This window comes from Suncus etruscus, chromosome 15 (genome assembly GCF_024139225.1).
Source record: "Suncus etruscus isolate mSunEtr1 chromosome 15, mSunEtr1.pri.cur, whole genome shotgun sequence".
In the NCBI taxonomy this organism is placed as follows: domain Eukaryota; kingdom Metazoa; phylum Chordata; class Mammalia; order Eulipotyphla; family Soricidae; genus Suncus; species Suncus etruscus.
In genome coordinates, this window is record NC_064862.1 from 91,005,890 (window position 1) to 91,028,929 (window position 23,040).

At 56.0% G+C, this 23,040-nt stretch overlaps 1 protein-coding gene across 6 annotated transcripts in view; it reads right to left on the reverse strand.

Annotated features, from left to right (window-relative positions):
- Positions 1–23,040, reverse strand: part of CACNA1A (calcium voltage-gated channel subunit alpha1 A) — a 106,327-nt gene that overhangs the window by 30,343 nt on the left and 52,944 nt on the right. For 4 of the 6 annotated variants that reach the window (XM_049788415.1, XM_049788414.1, XM_049788412.1 and 1 more), the window contains exons 6-22: positions 22,594–22,787; positions 18,417–18,520; positions 17,473–17,588; positions 16,621–16,677; positions 16,372–16,467; positions 12,751–12,960; positions 10,519–10,631; positions 10,057–10,169; positions 9,804–9,935; positions 9,566–9,638; positions 8,470–8,587; positions 8,280–8,347; positions 6,253–6,359; positions 4,816–5,628; positions 3,567–4,018; positions 2,732–2,864; positions 2,149–2,278 (exon numbers count right to left, since the gene is read on the reverse strand). In XM_049788415.1, the coding sequence (XP_049644372.1) occupies positions 2,149–2,278; positions 2,732–2,864; positions 3,567–4,018; positions 4,816–5,628; positions 6,253–6,359; positions 8,280–8,347; positions 8,470–8,587; positions 9,566–9,638; positions 9,804–9,935; positions 10,057–10,169; positions 10,519–10,631; positions 12,751–12,960; positions 16,372–16,467; positions 16,621–16,677; positions 17,473–17,588; positions 18,417–18,520; positions 22,594–22,787 (3,029 nt within the window). Of the gene's footprint in view, positions 1–2,148; positions 2,279–2,731; positions 2,865–3,566; positions 4,019–4,815; positions 5,629–6,252; positions 6,360–8,279; positions 8,348–8,469; positions 8,588–9,565; positions 9,639–9,803; positions 9,936–10,056; positions 10,170–10,518; positions 10,632–12,750; positions 12,961–16,371; positions 16,476–16,618; positions 16,678–17,472; positions 17,590–18,416; positions 18,521–22,593; positions 22,788–23,040 lie in introns of those variants that run through there. The other 2 variants (XM_049788413.1, XM_049788417.1) reach the window with 2 other exon arrangements.

Here is a 23,040-nt window from a genome sequence, read left to right on the forward strand (position 1 = left end):
CTGGGCTTGGCTTCCTCAGCCTAGGAAAGACTAGGAAGCCCTGGAATGGACTGGAGGGGGTCCCGTAAGTTGCAAGATGACTCGGTGGGTCTCTAGGTTGCTGTTTTTCCAGATCATTCCACACCCTGCCCTGCCTCTGTGGAGACCCCAGCACCAGCACCGATGATTTGGGAGAGCCAGGGCCTAGAGAGGGAGGATGACATCTGCTGAGCATGGCCAGCAGGGGGTGCCGTCTGCAGCATCCGAAAATCATTCTGGTCAGAGGCCCAAATCCCATTCTCTCTGCAGTCCGCCTCCTCCCCAACCAGTCTCTGCCTCCCAAGTTCATCCTGTGCCTGGAATGCTCTTCCCCAGAGAAGTGATTGGGAGGTTATGGTGCTGGCCTTCTTCAATCGTGAGCATTGCACGGGGGAGTTCTTGAGCCCTTCCGACAGCGACAGGGGGCCCTGGGGAAGCCCTGCGTGGCACCACATCCTTGAGTCTCACATTGACCCATGAATCAGGGAGGGGTTCTGGGGTCCCCTGAACACCACTTGGGGTATCGTCCCCAATTCCATTACGTGGGACCATGGTGCTAGTAGAGCTGGGAGGACACTGGCCTTGACCTGGGTTCAAAGCCAGGAGCAAGCCCTGAGCATCACTGGGTGCAGCCCCAAGCCAAAAAACAAATCAGACTTCCTGACTTCTTTTTGGGGGCCACAGATAGCAATATAGGCATCACTCCTGGTAGGGCTCATGAGACCCTATGGGGTGCCTCAGGGATTGAACCCAAGTCGGTTGCATGCAAGGCCAGCACCCTCTGCTATCCTATGGCTCCAGCCAGACTTGCTTTTTGCAATCAACCTTCTTTAAACCTATCCCACTGTGAATGGAGAGAGGAGCTGGCAGAACACAGGGGGACAGAGGGGCGCAGAGGTGTTGCCAGCTCAATGCTGCTGGGTTGGGGGCTGGGAACCTCTCTGCAGGGGGGAACAGCATCCTGGAGTGTCAGCAGTCCCGGCCACCAAACCTATCTCCACCCTTATTCCAGAAGCCGATGGAGAATGAAAAGCAAGGGGCATGCAGCACCCAGATCCCCCCAATGGGCTGCATAGCAGGGGACAGAGAGCCCTGAGGGGTCCCCACTGAGAATGGGGCTGCTGGCCCCTGGTGCTCAGATGCTGCTGGGGACCCTGCATTCCCAGCCCCTCCCTGCTGGAGACAAGCCTCCACCAATGCCCTCAAGGGATCTAGGGACCCCTTGCGGCTGCACCCACCCCAGCCCTGCAGCTCTTCAGGGAACCATGTTCTAATTATCTTCTTCCCGCTTCCCTCCCCCCTACATCTCTGGGGAACTGCGGGCCTGCCCAGGAAGGGAAATAAATGCAAGGTAAGCAGAGGGAGGCTGGCGCATGGCTCTCAGCCCCTGACCTACTTAGCTGCTTGGCCTGGGTGGAGTCGAGAACCTTCCATGGGCTCTGGCTGAGAGTCAGCCCCCCCCCCCCCCCCCCCCCCCGCTATAGTGAAGGGATCCACTGCTGTCCACTGTCCAACCCCTAAATTTCCACTGCAGGGGCCAAGAGGGTGGGGCAGGCCTAGCTTTAGTGTCTGAATCTGTCCAACAGGGATACCCTAAAGAGGCTTTGTGCGCTAACCCCCTTCCTTCACAACTGAATGGCAGCTGCAGGCGGGCCTTGAAGGAAGAAGCACCTGGTGGTGCTGGGGTCTTACTCCTGGCTGGGGTGGGGGGGTAGGACTCTGGGAGCTTCTGGTTTGGGCCCCGAGTTAGCAAGTGTGAGCTCCAAGTTTGGGTGGATCAATCTCAACTAGGCCTCACACAGAAGCGTGTCCATGAGGTGACCTGCTGGGCCACACACACCCCACAAAGCATGGACGCTGATATCCTGCCCCTTGCTAGCCTTGCTCCCTCTGAAGGCCTCCAACCCCTGCCAGTCCCCACCCACCCACCCACCCACCGCCTTGTCCTTCTGCACATAGTGGGTGGCTGTCTGACCCGCCAGGGCTGCACTTTGTTGCTGCAGAGCATTCCCAACAAGCGAAGCTTCTCTCACTACCTTTCCACCTTGGGTACCACGGATGAGCAGAGTAGAGGGAAGGACTGGAACCTAGGGGCGGGGCCTGTACAGAGGAGCGGTGGGCGGGACTCACGTTATTCCTGGGCGCGTTGGGCTGCACCGGGTCCTCGGCGGCCAGGGCGATGCTGCTCATGGCGATGACCATGAGGATGCACATCTCGAAGTAGCGCAGGTTCAGGATGTAATGGCACAGGCGGCGGAGGCTGCGGGCCGGGCGGCCGTGCAGAGGCCACTCAGACCAGCTTCCATCCCCGAACCCCGACCCGCCCTCCCCCACAACACTGCCACTGAGATCTCTGCTCCCCGCTCACTTCCCCGTACTCAAGGAAGGTTCCTTTCTGGCAGTGCTGGGGTGCACGCAAGCCCCAGCAGGCAGGCAGCCAGCCATTCTTTGCGGGCTGCCTGATAAGACAATGGGCTTTGGATATTCGTGAGGGTGATTTTTGAGAATGTTGGCAGAAAGGAGTCCCTTTCCCCTCCCAAAACTGAGTGCACTGAGACAGATTTTTATCTGCTAGCACTTAAGGGCATAGTTATTACTATTAGGGGGGGGTGGAAAGCTGGGGATCACACCTGGGGGTTTGCACATACAAGGCAAGTGTTTCGTGCGGTGACTGACCTCCCCTCTTCTGCACAACCCTCGGCAGGGCACTCACGGGTTGGTGGTGGAGAGGATGAACATGGAGCTGTAAGGGGGCATGGGCTTGGGGCCATCCTCCCCACCATCCTCCTCCTCTTTTTTCTCCTCCTCCTTTTTTGGCAGTGGGTCTGGGTTGGCGTTCTTGTTCACTGTGGGGGACCAGGGACAGCAGGTGGTGGGCAGTTAGGCACTTGCTTTGCGTGCGGCTGACCCAGATTTGATCCCCATCACTCCATCCTGTTCTTGGAGCATCACCCCCGGAGTGATCCGGGAGCAGAGCCGGGAGTAGGCCTCCGGCTGTACCAGGTGTTGGGGGTGTAACCCCCCAATAAAACCAAAATCCACACAGGACAAGGTCCCTGCTTTCTCATTCTGACCCCGTTCAGGCATATGCAGCGAATCTTTCTCCAGGGTTCACTCCTCGCCCCCCCCCCCCCATAAACCGCCAGAATAGAAGAAAAGATTTCTATCTTCCAAGAAAGAAGGAACAGTGACCGGCCTAAGGACACACGAGAGGGATTTGGACCTGGACACCCTGCCTGGAGTCTGGGAAGACCCCCGGGGGAGGGTAACATGCCCTGCAATGATGGGCTGGGGTACAGGAAATCTCTGCTCTGCAGCTAGGGAGACCAACCTCTTTCACCCCTCCCTCCTTCCCTTTCCAGATCTGGTCCAGGACCGACTGGTCTGGAATATTGATCCTGCCTGGGATCTCTTGGACTTGACTTTTTGTTTCTGGTTCTCAGGGCTGACTTTTGCCTCTGTGCTCAGTGATCGCTCCTAGCGAGGCTCAGGAGGCTCAGGGTGGCCTGGGGGAGGCCAGGAACTGACCGGTGTGCAACGCCTCTCACCTTGCACGACCGTGTGGTTGAGGGGGGGTGGGCAGGCCGGGGGGATGTCCACGGCCGTGTGCTCGGGCTTCCTGGCAGTCTTCACTGAGTTGGTCTGGGCGCTGCTGGGGTTGGTGACGATAAGGCTGTTCTCGGGGTTCCTGGGGGGGCCAGGGTTGGATGGGTTCCCCGGGTTGTTGGGGACCCGGCGGCCAGCCGCATGTGGGGCGTTGGCAGGCAGGCCCAGTGCAGGGTCCATGCTGTTGGCCATCTTGGCGGGGCTGGGGGGCAGGCCCGGGGGGCCCAGGCTGTCGTGGGGGCTGGGAGACTCGGCCGTAGCCAGTTTGTTATTCTTCATGTTGTCGATGGCCTCAGCCAGCGGCGGTTCCTGAGGGCGACCACGGTCCTGCTGGATCGGCCGTGTGGTCGACAGGTTGGGGCCGGACACAGGCATCCCAGAACTCTGGTTGTCTCTGCAGGAGGGAGACCGGGGACAAAGTGGCCCCTGAGCACAGAATCGAGACCCAAAGGCCCCGTCTGGCGGGATGGGAAGAAGTCATGTCGTTATACCGTCCACCCAGCTCCCTAAACATCACCCTGTGGGGTGTCAGGAACCAGTGCCCTCCTTTCCCCCACACCCAAGATTCTGGTCTGCATGTCCACATTAGCTCATGGGCACAGCCAGAGTCCCCAGTGTCCCAGGGATGCTGTGACACCACATCCTTTTGTTTGTTTCTGGGCCGCACCCGGCAGTCTCGGCGCTTACCAGGATCCCGGCTCCGCACTCAGGAATCACTCCTGGGGAGTTCCGGGAACCATATGTCTAAATATGGGATGCTGGGTATCTGACTGGGGTCGGCCTCAAGCAAGACGAGCGCACTTACGGCGCCAACCCTGCTATGAGCTTTTCATTTTAAGTCTATTCCCGGGGACAGAGGTGGGGAAGGAGGAACTACTTCAGCAAGCCCCGCCCACGTCAAGAACACGCCCACCGAGCAAGCAAACCCCACCCACCTCCTAGACACGCCCACCAGGCCGAACCACGCCGGGGCGACCCCTGGCGGAGACGCCCACCGGCAGAGCCTCGCTTACTCTCCAGCCCACTCGGTCAAAGAAGCCCGCAGGGAAACCCCACGCACTCTCCCGAACACGCCCACCCATAAAGCCCCGCCCACCAGCGGCGCACGCAGCCAGAGCCCCGAGCGAGCCCCGCCCACCCGCCAGCAGACACGCCCACGGACCACGCCCACCGAACGCCACGCCCACTCACTTCCTCCGACGGTGCCGCCGCTCGCGGTCGTCCCGGCGCGCGTCCGTGTCGTAGGCGGGGCCCGGGGGCGCGTGCCGGTGCCGCCGCCGCCGCTCGCCGCCCCCGCCGTCCGGGCCGTCCGCCTCGCCCTCGCCGCCGCGGGCCGGCCGGCTGCCCTCGCGGTGCCGCGCGCGGCGCTCCGCCTTGTCGTCGGCGCCGTCGTCGCCCGGCCGCCGGTGGGGCCGGTGCCGGCGGGGCTCGCCGTCGGCGCCGGCGCGCGGGGAGCCGCCGCGGCTGTCGCGGCCGCCGGCCGGGCCCTGGCGCCGGGCGGCGTGGCGCGCGCGGTGCGCGTCGGCGGGCTTGGGCGGCCGCTCGGGCTCGGCCTCCCAGAAGCCGGGCGGCTCGAGGCCGGCCTCGCGCAGGTGCGGGTCGGACGACTCGCGGCCGTAGGGCCCCTCGCGGCTCGGCGCGGCGTCGTGCGGCTCGGGCCAGCCGGGCTCGCGCGCGCGCTCGTGGTAGCGGCCCGGCTTGCGCGGGAAGTCGTCGGCGCGCTGCGGGCCCAGGCGCGCGTGCGGGTCGGCGGCCGGCTCGGCCGCGCCGCTCTTGTTGGTGTTGTTGTTGCGGTTCTCCTGCGGGTCCACCACGAGCGGCCGGTCCAGGTGCGTCTTGACGTCGGGCCGCAGGTGGCGCGCGTAGGCCGCCTTCCAGCGCTCGTCCGGGTCGGGCTCGCTGTAGAGCGCCTCGCGGCTGGCCAGCAGGTTCAGCTTGCGCATCTCGCTCGTGCGCTGCTCCCACACCGACTTGGCCGGCTTCTGGTTCTTCTGCTGCTCCTTCCTGCAAGGCACGGCGGGGGTGCCGCCTGCGTCCGCGGCCCGGGGCTGGGACGACTGACCTCCGCCCTCGGGAGGCCGCTTTCGGGACTTGGACTTCGGGGTCCTTGCGACAGGGACCCCGCCGCGAAAGGTGCTCGGGATTCCCGCCTCACCTCCGCCACCACCCACCCCGGCCCGGCCTCTCCGCTGAGCCAGCCACTCCCCTCCGGGCACTGGAGGGCGCTTGACAGCGGGCTGTCGGGCCAGCACCCGCCGCGGCCGCTGCTGCTTCTCTCAGCCCAAGTTCTCACCGCACCTCGCTCGGCCCCTCGATGCCCTCTCCTGTGCCCATTGTGCCCACCTCACCCGTCCCACTCCTCCCCTGCCGGTCCTAAACCACAGCTAGCCCCGTCCCGACCCCAGGCCTTTGCATGCCCTACCCAGGTGCCGCGAAGATTCACTTCGAAAAAACTATATTCTGGCCGTGCCTGGCGGGGACTGGGAGGACCATGCGAGGCGCCGGGGATCGGACCCAAGAATGGCCTCCTCGCTCCACCTCGGAACCCTGGCGGGGCCAGATGGCTGCTTCTCTGCAGGTGGCTACCAGGGCAGCGGGCGAGGTGGGCTCCGGGCTTGGGCCACTTACACGGCGATGGACATGTTGGCGGCCGACAGCGGGCTCACTTCTGCCACCTCCTTGGCCTTCTGCAGCGCCAGCTTCTGGTTGGCCGCCTCCTCTTCTTCCTGTTCGTCCTGCAAAGCGCACACACGGGGTCCACCCATCACCGGCCTGGGCCGCTGGGCTGAGGGCCCCCTCCCCTGTACCCCCACCACCCAACTGCCCGCCCGGGGTTCCCGTCTCTTGGGGGCTGTCCCCAGAGGGGAGGCCCCAGCCTGTGAAATGCCCAGGACACATCAGTGGGAAGTAGATAAAGGGGAGTCAGGAGGTGGGCTGAGCCTGGCCCAGCACAGTAATGCCCACCAGCTCCTTGAGGCTGGACTGGAGGCCAAGGATAGTGTGGGGGATCTGCTGCTCCCCCCATCTCCCTCCTGCCAGGGCTAGCAGATGGACAGTTGGCCATATGCTTGTGCTCAGCTCTGGAGTACGAGAGAGTGTGTGTCTTTGCTTTTGACTTTTGGATGCGATGGGGCTGCTGGGGGAGACAGGCTGCACCCCCACCTTTAGCTCCAATGATGCTTTTGGTCCCTGGCACTCCTCTCCCAAAGAGGCTCAAGGGATCCTTAGTGCAGTGTACAAACTGGTTGACTGCCCTGGTCCTGCTAGGGGCGTGCACCCAGTACTGAAAGCAGCGTGATCACTAGGGGTGCCTGCTATGGCTGCACTGACCACCCGCAGAAAGGGCTTCTAGATGGGTACCCCCACCTTGCCCTGGCCTTCTCCCAGATCTCAGCCCTTCCCCACAGTCAGACTCCCGTCTCCTATGTTCCTCGCCATGTGAGGAGGTTCACCCCTCTGTCTCATAGGGGCTGGTACTGAGGAAGGTGAGGGGCCCGGTTGGTTGGCATAGAGTGTGGGGAGAGAAACCTGGGCACAGGTCCCTTCGTGGGCCCTGGTCAACTCTGAAAATCTAGGGCAGAGGCCTTCAGACCAGCAGCCATGGGACAGGCTCAGTGGGCCAGTCTACATGCCCGGCAGGTAGGGTGTGCTAAACTCCACCCCAACACCTCCATGTTCCTGAACCATCCTGAACCAGGCTGCATGTCACCTGCTGGGCCTACAAACGAAACCATCTGACACCCCCCACCCCTGCCCCAGCTAAATAGCGCCAGAGGATGGGGCCGAAGTAAAAGCCCAATGGAGAGGGCGTTTGCTTTGCATGTGTTTCACCTGAGTTCGATCCCCATCATTTCAAATGTTCCCCCCACAGCCTGCTAGGAGGTTTTTGTTTGTTTTTTTTTGCTTTTTGGGCTTACACCCGCTGTTGCTCAGGGGTCACTCCTGGCTATGCGCTCAGAAATGGGATGCTGGGGGATCAACCACAGTCCATCCTAGAGTAGCGCATACAAGGCAAACAAACGCCTTACCGTGTGTGCCACTGCTCCAGCCCCAAAGCCCCAAGAGTAATTTTTTTTTTGGTTTTTCAGCCACACTCGGTGATGCTCATGGGCTACTCCTGGCTATGCGCTCAGAAATCACTCCTGCTTCGGGGGACCACACGGGACGCCTGGGGATCAAACCGTGGTCCATCCTAGGCTAGTGCAGGCAAGGCAGACACACCTTATGGCTTGTGCCACCACTTTAGCCCTAAGAGTAATTTTTTTTTTTTGTTTTTTGGGCCACACCTGGCAGCGCTCAGGGGTTCCTCTTGGCTCTGTGCTGCACCCAGAAATCGCTCCTGGAAAGCTCGGGGGACCATAGGGGATGCTGGGATGGAACCCGGGTCCATCCCAGGTGGGCCAAGTTCAAGGCCAACGCCCTCTCCTGTGCTATCTCCTGCCCGCTAGGAGTGATTTCTCAGTCCTGAGTGCCAAAGGGTGTGCAAGAGCCCCGAGGGCTGTTCATGGGGACCCCGCAATACGGGCCATTTCGTACGACTTTGTCTTCCTGAGCCTTTGTTTCCCTCAGTGCACCAGTCTGGCTATGGCTGCGACAGCCTGGGGGTCGCGGGAGAGGGTGCACCCCCCAGCGCTCTCCCCACCCCGCAACGCCACCTTGGTGAGCTCCTGGGCGTTGGCGAGATTGTCCACCGCGATGGCCAGGAACACATTGAGGAGCGTGTCTGCAAGATCGGGAGTCAGGGCAGCAAACAGGAAGCCTGGGGTGGCTGGTGCGCCCCTCTCCCAGGCGGGGTCCCAGCCCACCCATGGACGCTGCCCGCGCCCCGAGCGAGAGCGAGGATACAGTTGCCGAAGAGCGTGAGGACGATGAAGTAGATGGAGAAGACCATGCCGCCCTTCACGCCGCCCTGCGACTTGATGCCGTCGTACATGACCTCGTTCCAGTCCTCGCCCGTCAGGATCTGCGAGGGACGCGCAGCCCGGGGCCCCTGAGCCGCCTGTGGCCCTCAGTGCAGGCCCAGGCCCAGAGCATCGACCCCTGGCGCACGCCACCAGAGCCCGCCAATCACCTCTGACCCCGCCCCTGGACCACGCCCCCGGCACGCGTCGCACCCAAGCCACGCCCCTCAGCGCACGTGCAGTCAGACCCGTAGCTATGGCCTTCAGCGCCGCAGTTAGAACCCTTGACCCACCCTTGGCACATGCGTGCGACACGTGACTAAGCCACGCCCCTCAGTGCCTGTAGTTAGAGCCCTCGAGCCACGCCCCTTGGCACGTGGGTCCAGTCAGCTCTTAAGCCACGCCCTCATAACAAATACAGTTAGATCCTTAGCCACACCCCGTGGCACGTGTGAAGAAGACTCCGCCTTGGGCCACACCCCTCGGCACATGCGCACAGTCATACTTCCCTTAGCCACGCCCTTTGACGTGTGCACCCCAGCCCTTGCCCAAGCCTGCCACACATCTGTCTGCCTAGAGTCCTCTACTGAGCCCCTGACTCCGGGAAGGGAAGAAGCTCTTTGGAACCCCTCCTTCCTTCCTTCCCTGTCAGGAGGAGAGGCTTAAAGGGCACATGCTAGAGATCCACCAAGGTCATGGAGCACTCTCAAACCCTTTCATTTTACATATTAGGATATTAGTTTAGGGCCACTGCGGTCAGGTGGAGCTCCTGGACTTAGAACTGTGGGGAAGGATTTGAGCATTGTGTCTATTTCCTCCCCCACCCCTGGATCTATTTCTGACTGTCCATCTGTCTTTCCCTCTGCACCCCCCAAGGAAGAGCAATTCCTTGCACACCCCCTTCCTGCACATAGGGCCACATATGCAGCGGGCTTTGGGGCCCAGAGCCTGCAGAAATGAACCCAACCAGCCAGTCTGTGGGGCCTGCTCTGTCCTGGCCACGTCTCCCCAGCCCCTGCCTCCTGGGGATGGGGCCTCACCTGGAACACCGTCATGATTGCTGCTGGGAAGGTGTCGAAGTTGGTGGGGGGCGTCCCTTCGTCGAAATTAAACCTGAGGTGGTGGGGTTAGGGAGCACAAAGCTGTTTTCGGAGCTTAACCCGGGTTCCTGGGTTAAGGGGGGAACCCGCCCCTCTGCCAGCAGACCTGGGCATGTGGGGTGCTCCCATGGCTGGAGGCGGATGGATGGGGCCAAGGGAGCCTAGGGGGGGTACTTACTGACCGCCGAAGAGCTGCATCCCCAACAGGGCGAAGACCACGATGAAGAGAAAGAGCAGAAACAAGAGGCTGATGATGGACTTCATGGAGTTGAGCAGAGACACGACCAGGTTCCTGAGAGATGCCCAGTACCTGTCGGCAGAAACATGTTGGTGAGTGTGGGGTGCAGAGCGAGGCTGGAGGCAACCCTGGGAGCCTCGGTCCTGTGGGCCCCCACCCCCGCTTCAGGATGTTGGGGAGCTCTGAGACTTACTTTGTGACTTTGAAAATCCGCAGTAACCTGAGGGCCCGTAACACGCTGATGCCGAAGGAAGTGCCAGGTTTGATGACAGCCCAGATGACCTCGAAGATGCTCCCAATGATGACCTGGGCGGGGGTTGGGGGAGTGCTGTGTTTGGGCTGAAGGCCCTCCCAAGAAGCAGGGGCACATGTCTGGCACCCCTTCTGCCCCCTTTGATTAAATTTTGAAAAGCATATCCAGCTGAGTTCAGGGGTCACTCCAAGTGGTCCTCAGGGGAGCCCTATGCCATGAGGCAGATGAGTCCTAGGCTGGCCGCGTCACCCCTATACTGGCTCTGGCCCTTTCCCCCACCACTCCCCTGGGCAAAGAGTTCCGACAACCCCAAGGAAAAGTCATTTTCTGGCCTACTGGCCGGTGACATGCTGGGGAACCCGCACTGTGCTCACTTGGGAAGGGCCAGAGGACAGGACTCACCCCACAGTCGAAGCAGTTGAAGGAGGAGTGGAAATAAGGCCGCGTCCCAAGCCCGTACATTTTTATAAACATTTCGGACATAAAGAGTCCTAGGAAAATGAATTCTGCATAGTCTGGAGGAGGGAGGGGGGAGACGGCGTGAGTGGGAGTATCAGGGCTTCCGACACTCCCATCTACCAATGCCGGAAACGACCTTCAGTGCCTTTGGCCAATGCCTCAGTTTCCACGGGGCTCAAAGAGAGGTGCAGCCCTCACCCCACCCACACTGTGGCCAGCCAACCCTGGCAGGCAGCTGCGTTTGTTCTGATGAGAAGCTGCAGGATCTTGAACAGGACCTCCACTGTCTGTCATCGGTCAACCAACCAGCTAATTAACCAATGAACCAAAACCCCAAATAACCAGCTCCAGAGGTACCAGTAACTGACAACCCAACTGGCCAGTCAGCAAAGGAACCAAGCAATGAACCCATCAGATTAACAACCAACCACCAAAGTGAGGCCTTCCTACCCTTGTTGCTCTGAATGACACAGTATGGAAAGAGATCAGGGGACTTAAGTGCTGCCCAGGGGTCATGGAGGTACTGAGCAGACCCCATGTTCATAGAAAGTTCAGGGGATGCCCTCCTAACCCCCAGGATGGGACTTGAACTCTGGGATCCAACCCAGTGCTCAGACAGTTGAGTGGGCCTGCAAGACACAACACCTCTGGGATCCCGACTGGGAAGTGTCGGGGGGAATTGAAGGGTCTTTGCAAACAGAGGCGCTAGTGAGGAGGCTTTGCAGTGCAGCTGCATGCCTCCAACCAGGGCAAACAGAGCCCAGTGGTTGAGGGGGGGCAAATGTGGCTGATTAAAAATAGAGTTTTGCTGAGGCTGAGCTGAGACAGAGGCCCGTTCAGAGGAGACTCGGGGCACTGAGGCAATTATGAGGGCGGGAACTAGGTCAGGGATCTCAGAAGGAGACGTGGCCTCTGGGGGGGCCTCCTGGAGGAGGAGGAGGGGGAAAATTACAGGTGGTGTAACTGCAAGCTGGGGTCAGGAGAAACAAGGACCCGGCCTGGGCATCCACAATGCGCCGGGTTAAGGCCCTGATCGACTGCAGAGCCATTATTGGATCCAGACAGAGGTGAGAAAGGTAGAAAGATCACAGGAGAACTTGGGGAACAGGTGGGGATGAAAGTGACCATGATGTCAGGCGAGCCTCACATAGAAGGATCCCCAAAGCCAGAGCCAGACCTCACCCCTGGACACCATTCTCACTGATGTCTCAAAACCTTGCTGAGAGCTCAGGCCCCGGTTCTCCCCCATTTTCACTGCACTTTAGCCTCGAATCCAGATACTAAGCTGGACAGCCCAATTTCTGGAAACTGGGCCTGGAAGGATGGAACTGTCCTGGAACTTTCCAGAAAGGACCACAGCCTCGTTAGAGCAGAACCTCAGTCAAAAGTTTCCTGGGTTTCCACTGAAAGAGGTGTGGAATGAGGTGGGGTGTGAGTAGAAGGCAGCAAGAGGAAGAAGGGACCACCAACAGGGCCCCCAGCCCTTGTTTCTCATCACTGCCTTCCGGTCACTCACAAATGATAAATTTAAGCGTTTGGTTTGAAGACGCCCCCAACGATGTTCAGGGGACAGGCCTGGGTTCGCGCCGGGGATTGGAGCCTGGGCCTGCGGCAGGAAAAGTCTAGAGCTCCAGCCCGAAACCGGCTCTCCAGCTTGATTGATTTTAGCCTTGTGGGGAAGGACGTGTCACCTGGCTCACATCTAGGGAGCTGCCCTTCGTTATGGGCCTTGGGACGTCAGGGAGGATTCCAGAAGCCCAGAAGGACCTAAGTTGAAGAAGGCAGAGGAAAAGCAGCCGAGAAGCTGCAGGGCCCCCAAGTGGGCATGGCCACCCGGGGCTTGGCCAATATAAGGCATGTCTCATTGGTACATAGCCACATGGGGGCTTGGCCAATATGGGGCGTGTCTCATTGGTACATGTCACACAGGGCATGACAAATATAAGCGTTTCTCATAAAGGGAGTGTCTGGGGACATGGCCAACACAGATGTGTTTCAGAGGGGAATGTCTCTGTGGGGGTGTGGCCAATATGGGGCGTGCTTCAATGCCGAAGTGTCTTTGTGGTAATGTCTTATTGGTAAATAGCTACACGAGGCGTGGCAAATATGGTGTGTGTCTCCATGGGGGCATGTCTAAGCAGTGCTGGACATGCACAGGGATCGGGCCGCACTCACAGAGAAAGTCCGACAGCCACTCGGGCTGGTTGTAGTGGACAATGGCCACACACAGCGTGTTGAGGGCAACCAGGCTGAGCACGGTCCAGTAGAAGGCCTGAGTTTTGACCATGCGGCGGATGTAGAAACGCATCCTCCTCTCCTTTTTGTGGAAAAAGGTAGAGTTCTCCAGCTTGGCACTTTTAATGCTGGCTCGGGCGAAGGGAGAGCCTGCCGGAGAACAGGAGGGAGCAAGTCATGGGGGCACCCCCCGACCCTGGTGGCACCAGCGTCCCTTTTCCTGGCTGCATCCCAAGGTTTCCGTGCTGGGAAAACAGGCCAGAAGATTCGCTTGCTGTGTGACATGCCCACAGTGCTCATAGGGGGTGCCAACCAAGCCCCAGCCTCCACAGTCACCCCTTCCCGACATAAACAAGGGCCCCTCGCAGATGGGAACCCCTTGCCTGTATCAGTTCCTTTCACCTGCATCTGACTACTTGTACGTACTACTTCTAGGGCTCACATTTCTTTTTTTTGTTTTGTTTTTGGTTTTAGTTTTTGGGTCACACCTGGCAGCGCTCAGGGGTTACTCCTGACTCTATGCTCAGAAATCGCTCCTGGCAGGCACAGGGGACCATTTGGGATAGCGGGATTCGAACCACCGTCCTGCATGAAAGGCAAATCTCCTGGTGGGACTCAGGAGACTATTTCTCCAGTCCCTGAGTGTCTGCATTTTTGACCACCAGGAAGCTGCTGCTGGAGATGGCAGCTGCCCACTCTGGCTCACCAGCAGAGAAATATTTTGGATAGAGTAATGCTGGAACAGGGAGGGTCTGGGATGATAGAGAGGCCAAGCAGGTCCCAGCCACTCTGCAAAGGATGTGGTGTCATGTGGTGTCTCGTCTCCCCAGATCCCTGCGCTACTGACTTTTGTCTCCTGCTAATTAAGGGCGGTTGCCAGTACTGACTGGTATGTTGAGGATACGCCACCTCCCATTTATTTTCTCCTTATCTGGTATTTCATAAATGGGGCATGGACAAAAATACTTTTGCCTGGATAAATGGAACTCTATGGGGCCAGAGCGATAGGACAGCGGGGAGGGCACTGGCCCTGCAGGAGACCAACCCAGGTTTGTCCCATGGCATTCCATAGGGGACCCCAGAGCACTGCCAGGCGTAATTCCTGAGTATAGAGTCAGGGGTTACCCCTGACAATACCCAGGCATGGCCCCCAAACAAACAAAATAGAGAACACGATGGAGTTTAAAAATGGGGTCTAGGGCCCGGAGAGATAGCACAGCGGCATTTGCCTTGCAAGCAGCCGATCCAGGACCAAAGGTGGTTGGTTCGAATCCCGGCGTCCCATATGGTCCCCCGTGCCTGCCAGGAGCTATTTCTGAGCAGACAGCCAGGAGTAACCCCTGAGCACCGCCAGGTGTGACCCAAAAACCAAAAAAAAAATGGGGTCTAGGGGACTGGAGAAATAGCAAAGAGATAGGGTGTTTGCCTCAAATGCAGAAGGATGGTGGTTCGAATCCCGGCATCCCATATGGCTCCCCAAGCCTGCCAGGAGCGATTTCTGAGTGTAGAGCCAGGAGTAGCTCCTGAGCGCTGCTGAGTGTGACACACACACACACAAAAAAATGGGGGGCTGGAGCGGTGGCGTAGCAGTAGGGCATTTGCCTTGCATGCAGCTGATCTAGGACAGACTGTGGTTCGATCCCCCAGTGTTTCATATAGTCCCCCAAGCCAAGAGCAATTTCTTTCTTTTTTTGGGGGGGTTTTTGTTTTGTTTTTTTTTCGGGCCACACCCAAATGATGCTCAGGGATTACTCCTGGCTCAGAAATCGCCCCTGGCTTGGGGGACCATATGGGAGGCTGGGGGATCGAACCACAGTCGCGGTCCTTCCTTGGATAGAGCTTGCTGGGGGATCGAACCGCAGTTGCGGTCCTTCCTTGGATAGAGCTTGCAAGGCAGACACTTTACCTCTAGAGCCACCTCACCGGCCCCGCCAAGAGCAATTTCTGAGCACATAGCCAGGAGTAATTCCTGAGCATAATGGGTGTGCCGCCCCTTCCCCAAAAAGGGAAGCAAGTAAAAAAGGGAAGTAAAGTAAGTCAGAAGGAGATCCCAAATCCAGGATGATCCGAACTCCCATGTGGAGATGTGGAAAACAAGATACAGGAATTAACAGTATCAAAAGATGACAAGCCGGGAGGAACAAAGAAGCAGATCAGAAGTGTCCTAAGGACGGCTGTGGGACATAGAAGGATGCCGAGCATCAAACAGTACCCTGAGTATTCCCAGGGTGATCCCAGAGCCAGGAGTAAGCCCTAAGCACTGCCAAGCACAATCAAAATAAGTGGGGGCAGCAAATTAAAAAAATACAGAACTAGACATTTCTGTGCTCAGAAATTGGATCTGAATTAAAGAAGAAAAAGAAATTGCATCTGGCAGGCTCGGGGGACCACATGGGATGCTGAGAATCGAACCCAGATCCATCCTGGGTTGGCTGCGTGTAAGGCAAATGCCCTAACCCTGTGCTATCTCTCTGGCCCCAGAACTAGACATTTCTGGAAGGAGACAAAGCAGAGGAATAGTTTACCACACTCAGTAAAAGGGTGCTGTGCTGAGATGGAGATACCCAAATTCAAAGCAGCCTGTAGAAAGGGCTGGACATCAGGGTGTCTCACAGAGGATGAGGGATGGGAAGGGTGCATGTGGCCGGCTGTGGCCTGAGCGCACCCGCATAACTTGGCAGCTTTCTAAATGGACTCCATGTTTTCCCAACTCAGAATAATGGCTCTGTGAATAATGAGTTGAAAAGCTGTTAATATCTTTGATCCTATAATTATCCCCAAGGAAATCCGCCCCAGGGGTGTGGTGGTGTCTGTAGGGGGGGAGAAGCAATGTTTGTAAATATTCTCAGCCACGCTCCTGTCAGGGTGGAGCCGGGGACACTCGCCAGCCCCAGAGACAATCTCGGGGCACAGCCTGGCCCAGAAACGCACTGACTGAGCCAGGGGTCGAGTAAACAATGACTGCCAGCCTGTGGCTGCAGAAGCAGAAATGTCGTGTCCACATCTCCCTTAATCCCCTCCATCCTGGCCCTCTTTTCTTCCTTCCCCTCCACCTAATTCCTTTCCTTCCAGGAAATCACACTCCTCATCCCGGTGCTTCCCTATATTCTGCCATGATAGAAAAAATCACATTCCCTACACCAATAAAATCAATCACTTTTGAGAAGGTCCTTGTAGATGGTGAGGGAAGGGGGAGAAGAGGATGGATGTGGGGGGACAGGAAGAGAGCCTGAGCCCCTCTGGCCTCACAGGTTGGCCTGGCCTCTGCTGTAACCAAATTCTGCCCATACCATAATTCTCTCAGCATCTGAGTCCTCCTGGTTTTCACCTGGCCCCTCAATGTAGATCTGGGCACTGCCTGTTCCCACTAATGAAAGATGGTGAATTTGGGACCAACTCTAGAAGGCTCTATGTATGTCATTTTGTGAAATTCAACAACACAAGGTAGTGGGTAGCTAAGTTGAGACCACAGGGTGGGCATCCTGGTTCCCAAGGCCTGGCATCTTGTGTCTCGGGGTGGGGATGAAGTCACCTGCACAGCACTCCCAGAGCAGGACTCACCCACGGAGGCGATGTCAGCCAGCTGGTCCTCGGCCTCCTCGGGATTCAGCAGGTCCGTCCTGCTTTTCTTGATCGTGGCTCTCCGCAGAGCTCCAACAATAGGAACATGACGAGAGAAGAAGCCATCACCCTTTCCGCAAAAGTGAGGGGCCTGCCCATGCCTCCCCTCAAGCCCAGACCAGGCATTGGGATGCCATTAGCTACCCCACCCCATCCCACAGGGACCCTGCTCTCCGAGCTCAGAGTTACCATCAAAGGGATGTCTCTGGTCCCCATCTGTCTCATCCTCGGCGAGGATCACCTCTTCTGTGGAGGAGAAAGGCCAGAATTGGACCCCAAGAGTTGTACCCAGAAGCTAGACCCATCAGGTCACCTAGCTCTCATTCCTTCACTGCCCCCAGTCTGCTTCTGCTGCGTCATTGCCACTTCCCTGGGTGGAAACCCCCCACCCCTCACATATTCCTTCCTGCACACCTGCTCTACCCCTGTTTTCCAGGACACACCTGGCAGCTTTGAACCTGCCGCTTTTCCTGCTTGGAACCCTCTTTTCAGCCCCAGATTCCTGTTCAAAGGTTCTTTCCCCAGCAACCTCACCTCCAAGTCTCTCACCATGTAAAGGTGGCTGACCCAATGACATGGCCTAGCTCATGGAGACCTCCCATAGCTCTAGCCTGTGGATGCCACAGTCACCTCGAGGTGACAACCAAGTAGACAGCAGGGAGGTGAGGGGGCATGACCAGGAGGCAATTGAACTGAGAGATTTTGCTTTTATTGCAAGAAAATGGGGGGGGGGCAGTTGGCCACATCCAATAGAGCTCAGAGACTACTCCTGGCTCTGTGCTCAAGGCTTCATTCCTGGTAGTGCTCGGAGAACCATATTGGAATCGACTATGTGCATGGCGACTGCCTTTACTTCTGTACTATCTCTGACCCAGAGCTGGGAGGGCTTAGCTGGGAGAGCTTAGAGGTCTTGGCTGCAATGCTGTATCCTAACCACACCCTAAAAGACTGGATATCGTGCTCTGGGCTTCTGGAGAACCACGAGGATGCCTCTTTGTTCTCCCATCACTGTTGGGGGCTGCCACACTGCTCAGTGCTCACCTGCTTTTGAGATCCACTCCATGTACCCATTGAGTTCTCGCTCAATCTGCTGTTGCCGCCGGAGCTTGAGAAAAGCCCTTCGGTTCTCTACCCTCTCCCTTTCTTTGGCAAACTCCCTGTGGAGGCAACACACACAAAAAGAGGGCATTTCCCCCTGGTGGGTTGGGGGCTGCTACCAAGAACATTCAGAGTTTCCTGGAAGGGGAAAATAAATCCTAATATTCTAGATGTGGGGGAAGCCTGGCCAGTGTCCTCCACTCTGCAAAGTCAGTGCTCAGCTGTTGGCATGGGGATCAGCTCCATCCTTGGGTTCTGTGGTCCTGGGGATGAAAAAGTTCCAGCCCCACTTCAACTTCAACCGAGGAGATCTAAGCAAAAGTATTGACCAGCGCAGTGAGTAGGTCGCGCCTCTTCCTCTCCCCTAAAATCTCAGATAGGCTCCATATCTTCCTGCTTCTGGATTAGATCCCACCTCTTCTGATCCGTTTTCCTAATTAGTCCTCGCCCTTTCCTGCCACTTGTCTTCCTTTTCCTGTCTCCCAGCTTTCTCTTCCTGTCTGGAATGGCTGCCTTATTGTACATGAGATCTTGAGCTGTCTCTGAGAAAAGATGTCAGAATGGAAAGCTAGGAGTGGATGGGCTACTTTGCCATTTTCCAGAATTTGTGAGTTGAGAAAAATTCGATTTTATTTATGACTAAGCTAAAAAAATTTTCAGAAATGCATGTTTGACTGTACGATATGATTAGAAACAGGCCAGAATTTTGGATCTCAGCTGACAGGCTCAATACCCTGTCCAGGGCAGGTCAGTAATCTTGGCTCACATGAGGCATGGGAAGAGACACTGCCCTCTACCTTGATAACAGAAATAAAGCCCCCAAAGAGGGGCTCTTCTATTCCTGAGGAGATTGGAGATGGAATGGGAAGAGTAGGAGGAAATCTTACCCTGAAAGCACACCGAGCACAAGGTTCAGCATAAAAAAGGAGCCAATGATGATGAGAGGGATGAAGTACAACCAATTCCAAGTGTTCCCTGAGGCATCGTTGCTCTGATGGAGACAAGGAAAGGAGAAGGCAGGTTACCACTGAGGAGGATTAGGGGAGGAAGATGAAAGTGCTGGCTGTCCCACACATTGATTGAATTAGCTTCCCCCAATACCCCCCAAAAAATAAAGGAAGGAAAGAGAAGAAAATCAAGGAAAGAAGCAGAAAAGAGTGATGGAGTGAAAGCAACAGACTTATTATCAACAGTATTTCTTACATTTGAAGCACATCACTTACATTAGTCCCCTTACTCATGCTTATTTTTAAAATTGCAGAAACAGAGACCTAAATGTTAACAGCCAACCTATATTACTAGAGCTTGCTACTCAGGGGTGAGCATGGGGATTGAACCAATCAAATGGGGCATCTGATGGCCAGAGAGCTAGTGCAGGGGTAAGGCTCTTGCCTAGCATGCAGCCAACTCAGGTTGCACAGCATCTTATATGGCCCTCCAAGCTCGCCTTGAACACTGCTGGGTTTTAGCCCCACCAAAAGAAAAAAGAAAAAAACCCAAAGCACCAAAACCCATACTCATAACATCTGCCTTGGGAACCTCACATCACCACTCTCCAGATAAAAGGGAGGAGTCTTTAGGGGTATGGGGGGAATGTGGAGCCCTCATATGTGGCTTTAAAAGCTCATCTGTCATCACAGTGTTGCCAGCAGAAAGGATAAAACAAAAAGACCTATGGCTGGGACCAGAGAGATAGCATGGAGGTAAGGAGTGACCCCTGAGTGCTGCCAGATGTGATCCAAAACCAAAAAAAAGAAAAAAGAAAAACAAAAAGAAAAAGAAAAGGAAGAACTACAGAGAAGGATCTTCCCATAGTTATGGGTGTGGCCCTAACTGTAAGAGGATCAGACAGTACGGTAGGTATCTTAAAAGGGTTCTGCAGGAGAGGGTTGCATGCCACTCTCATGACATCCTAGAATTGGCTGACAATCTCGGTGCTTTTTTTTGTTTGTTTGTTTGTTTTTGGGTCATACTCAGCAGCGCTCAGGGGTTATCCCTAGTTCTGTGCTCAGAAATCACTCCTAGCAGGCTCAGGGGATCATATGGGATACCAGGATTCCAACCACCGTCCTTCTTCGTCTAAGGCAAACGCCATACCACTGTGCTATCTCTACAGCCCCGGCTGACAATCTCAATTCCCCTTGGCTTGTAGAGGCACTATCCACTCCCTGACACTCTCTCCCATGAGAACATCTGGTTCAACACCTCTAATGAAAACACCAACCCTGCCGACTGAGAACCCATCCTCATCCTCATGAGCTTGTCTACATGGATAACTCCCAAAGTGATCCCCAATGTCCTGTGAGGTCCTATTCTCAGGCTTCTGGGGTGGGGGTTAAGAAACTTGAGGTGGGCTGGAATTCAACGTATCACGTCACACAAGGTAGGTATAAACACCTTGAAAAGTGAAGCACCAGTTCTAGCTGAAGATAATTGCACATCTTCAACATACCTGGATACATCCAAACAGAAATTCATATCTGTCCTTACCAAAAGCACAAGCAAGGATGTTCAGAGACAAGATTACCATGGTAACTCTGTCCCAGAAACAACCCAAACCCAACCCAAACTTCTCTTACAGGTAAGAGAGGCCCTCCTCCTCCTGGATTGCCTGGTCCACACGGCTCCTCTCACAAGCTCAGGCTTCCATTTCTATTATGTCACCCCCCTGCCCCAGGGGACCCCATCTTCTGACAGGCCATCCCTCTCCCACTTCCTGTGTTGTTTACTGTTTTGTCTATCTCCTCTACCCAGGTAGGGTATTTCAGTTAGGCATTCTTCTCAGGTCAAAAGATTACCCCAGACATCTCCTGATATACAGGAGATACCCCACAAATAATGAAGGAATAAAAGAATGGATTCAGAGGGTGTCACACACAATGTCATGAGATCCTGGGGTTCCTAAGCTTTCCCCCTCCTGTGGCAGGGTGGGAGGAAACCGAGGGATTTAAGATGCTCAGATGAGCAGCTTTGGGTCTTGTAGAGCCAAGGTGGGGGCCAAGAAAGGGGGACCTTTACATTTTCAATCTGGAGAGGCTCTCCAATCAATGACTATTCCCAGAGATACTGTGCTGGTTGAGGTCTTCATGCAAATCAGAACACTGCCCCTTGTCCACGTCCTTTGTACCTGCTGATCTACAGTCATCCACATGGCAGTCATTAAAAATGGTATGAATAGGGCCCAGAGAGATAGCACAGCAGCGTTTGCCTTGCAAGCAGCCGATCCAGGACCAAAAGTGGTTGGTTCGAATCCCGGTGTCCCATATGGTCCCCCGTGCCTGCCAGGACCTATTTCTGAGCAGACAGCCAGGAGTAACCCCTGAGCATCGCCGGGTGTGGCCCAAAAACCAAAAAAAAAAAAAAAAAAAAAAAAAAAGGTATGAATAGCACTCCTGTGGTGCCAGGACTTTGGCCCACTTCTATGAGTGCCTACTCCTGCTCATCTCTACCCCATACTGAAATGAGCCACTGACATAAAGAATGAGTTCTCGGGCCCGGAGAGATAGCACAGCAGCGTTTGCCTTGCAAGCAGCCGATCCAGGACCAAAGGTGGTTGGTTCGAATCCCGGTGTCCCATATGGTCCCCCGAGCCTGCCAGGAGCTATTTCTGAGCAGACAGCCAGGAGGAACCCCTGAGCACCGCCGGGTATGACCCAAAAACCAAAGGAAAAAAAAAAAAAGAATGAGTTCTCATTTAAAAAGACTACACCAATACCCCCCACAAAAGAGGGGATTCCTTGGGAATGTTCTGAAGCAGAGGAATCAGTTCCCCTGTATGTAGAAGGATGCTTGGTGCTGTTTTTCTGATCCTGGATCCAAAAAGAAACTTTACTAAATTTTTTGAGGTGTGTGTGTGTGTGTGTGTGTGTGTGTGTGTGTGTGTGTGTGTGTGTGTTTCAGGGTGAGGAGAGATGGAACCAGGGTAGAGGGCAGGTATAGTGGGCCAGTATCCATCCCTAACATTTCTTTTTTTGTTTGTTTGTTTGTTTTTTTGTTTTGTTGGGCCACACCCGGCGGTGCTCAGGGGTTACTCCTGGCTGTCTGCTCAGAAATGGCTCCTGGCAGGCACGGGGGACCATATGGGACGCCGGGATTCGAACCAATCACCTTTGGTCCTGGATAGGCTGCTTGCAAGGCAAACGCCGCTGTGCTATCTCTCCGGGCCCTTTTTTTTTTTTTTTTGGGTGATTTTTGGGTCACACCCGGCAGTGCTCAGGGGTTATTCCTGGCTCCATGCTCAGAAATTGCTCCTGGCAGGCACGGGGGACCATGTGGGACGCGGGGATTCGAACCGATGACCTTCTGCATGAAAGGCAAACGCCTTACCTCCATGCTATTTCTCCGGCCCCATCCCTAACATTTCTAAAACCTCTATGAGGTCTGACAGAGGCCGACATCAGCTGAGTAAATATTTAAAAACTATTAAATAAATGATGCTTAGGCGCTTATTTTTTCCATCCACTCAGACACAAGCACTTGGAAGGTCGGCTTGGAATTTAGAAGCTGGACACGCACATCAGTCTGTGATTTGTGGGGAGAGCCAGCCCAGGCCCGTGCCCCTAGAGCCTGCCTTGCTGTCTGCTCTCTCTGAAACCCTGAATGGTGAGGAACAGTCAAGGGAACTGAGCAATGGGAGGGCCTCCACCTGCAAACGTGCAGAATCTGGACTGAGCTTAGGGACTCCACTATCAACCCAGACTGCCCAGCCTTGACCAGAAAATCCCCTTCCTTGGGATCCATCCCTCGCCTGGCAGCTCTGTGCTCTCATGCACTCTGGGGTCGGCCCCTCTTAGAGTTCTGATGAAGCCCCGAGTTTTCAAAAGCTCTTGTGGGAGGCTGCGTGGAATAAGTGACAGAGCTGGACTGTGCTGCAGGTGAAACCCAGTCATGCCCACAACCCTGGCCCCACCCAATCACGTCCCTAGCAACATGGCACCATCTCATTAGCATGTCTGGCCCTACCCAGATACTCTCCCAATCTCCTGGTCATGCCCCCACCTGAATGACCATGTCCACACCCTGTCCAACTGCATCCCTACCCACACAGCCACGCCCCCACCTTACATTATAGAGGAGGTCTGTCCAGCCTTCCATGGTGATGCACTGGAAAACCGTGAGGACGGCGAACAGGATGTTGTCGAACTGAGTGATCCCGTTGTTGGGCCCTTCCCAGTAGGGCTGGCACTTGGTGCCATTAGGGCAAGTGCGGGCAGGCTCCTCTGTCCCGCATGGAGCCGGAGACTCACTCTCAATGTCATCTGTGGAGGGGGGGGAGGGGAGAGGACAGATCAGAGGAAGGGACAAATGGAGTCCAGGGGGTCCCAGACATGGTGGAAGGAAATTTAAAAAGAAAGAAGAAATAAAAAAAAAAAAAGAAGACAAGGTGCAGAGAGGGTCCCACAAGGGACAAATCTATCATCTTTTCTGAACATTTGCTTTGTTGGTGATTTTTTTTGGTTACATGTTGTTGATGTTGGCGGCTTGGGGCTTCATCTGGTAGTGCTCAGAGCT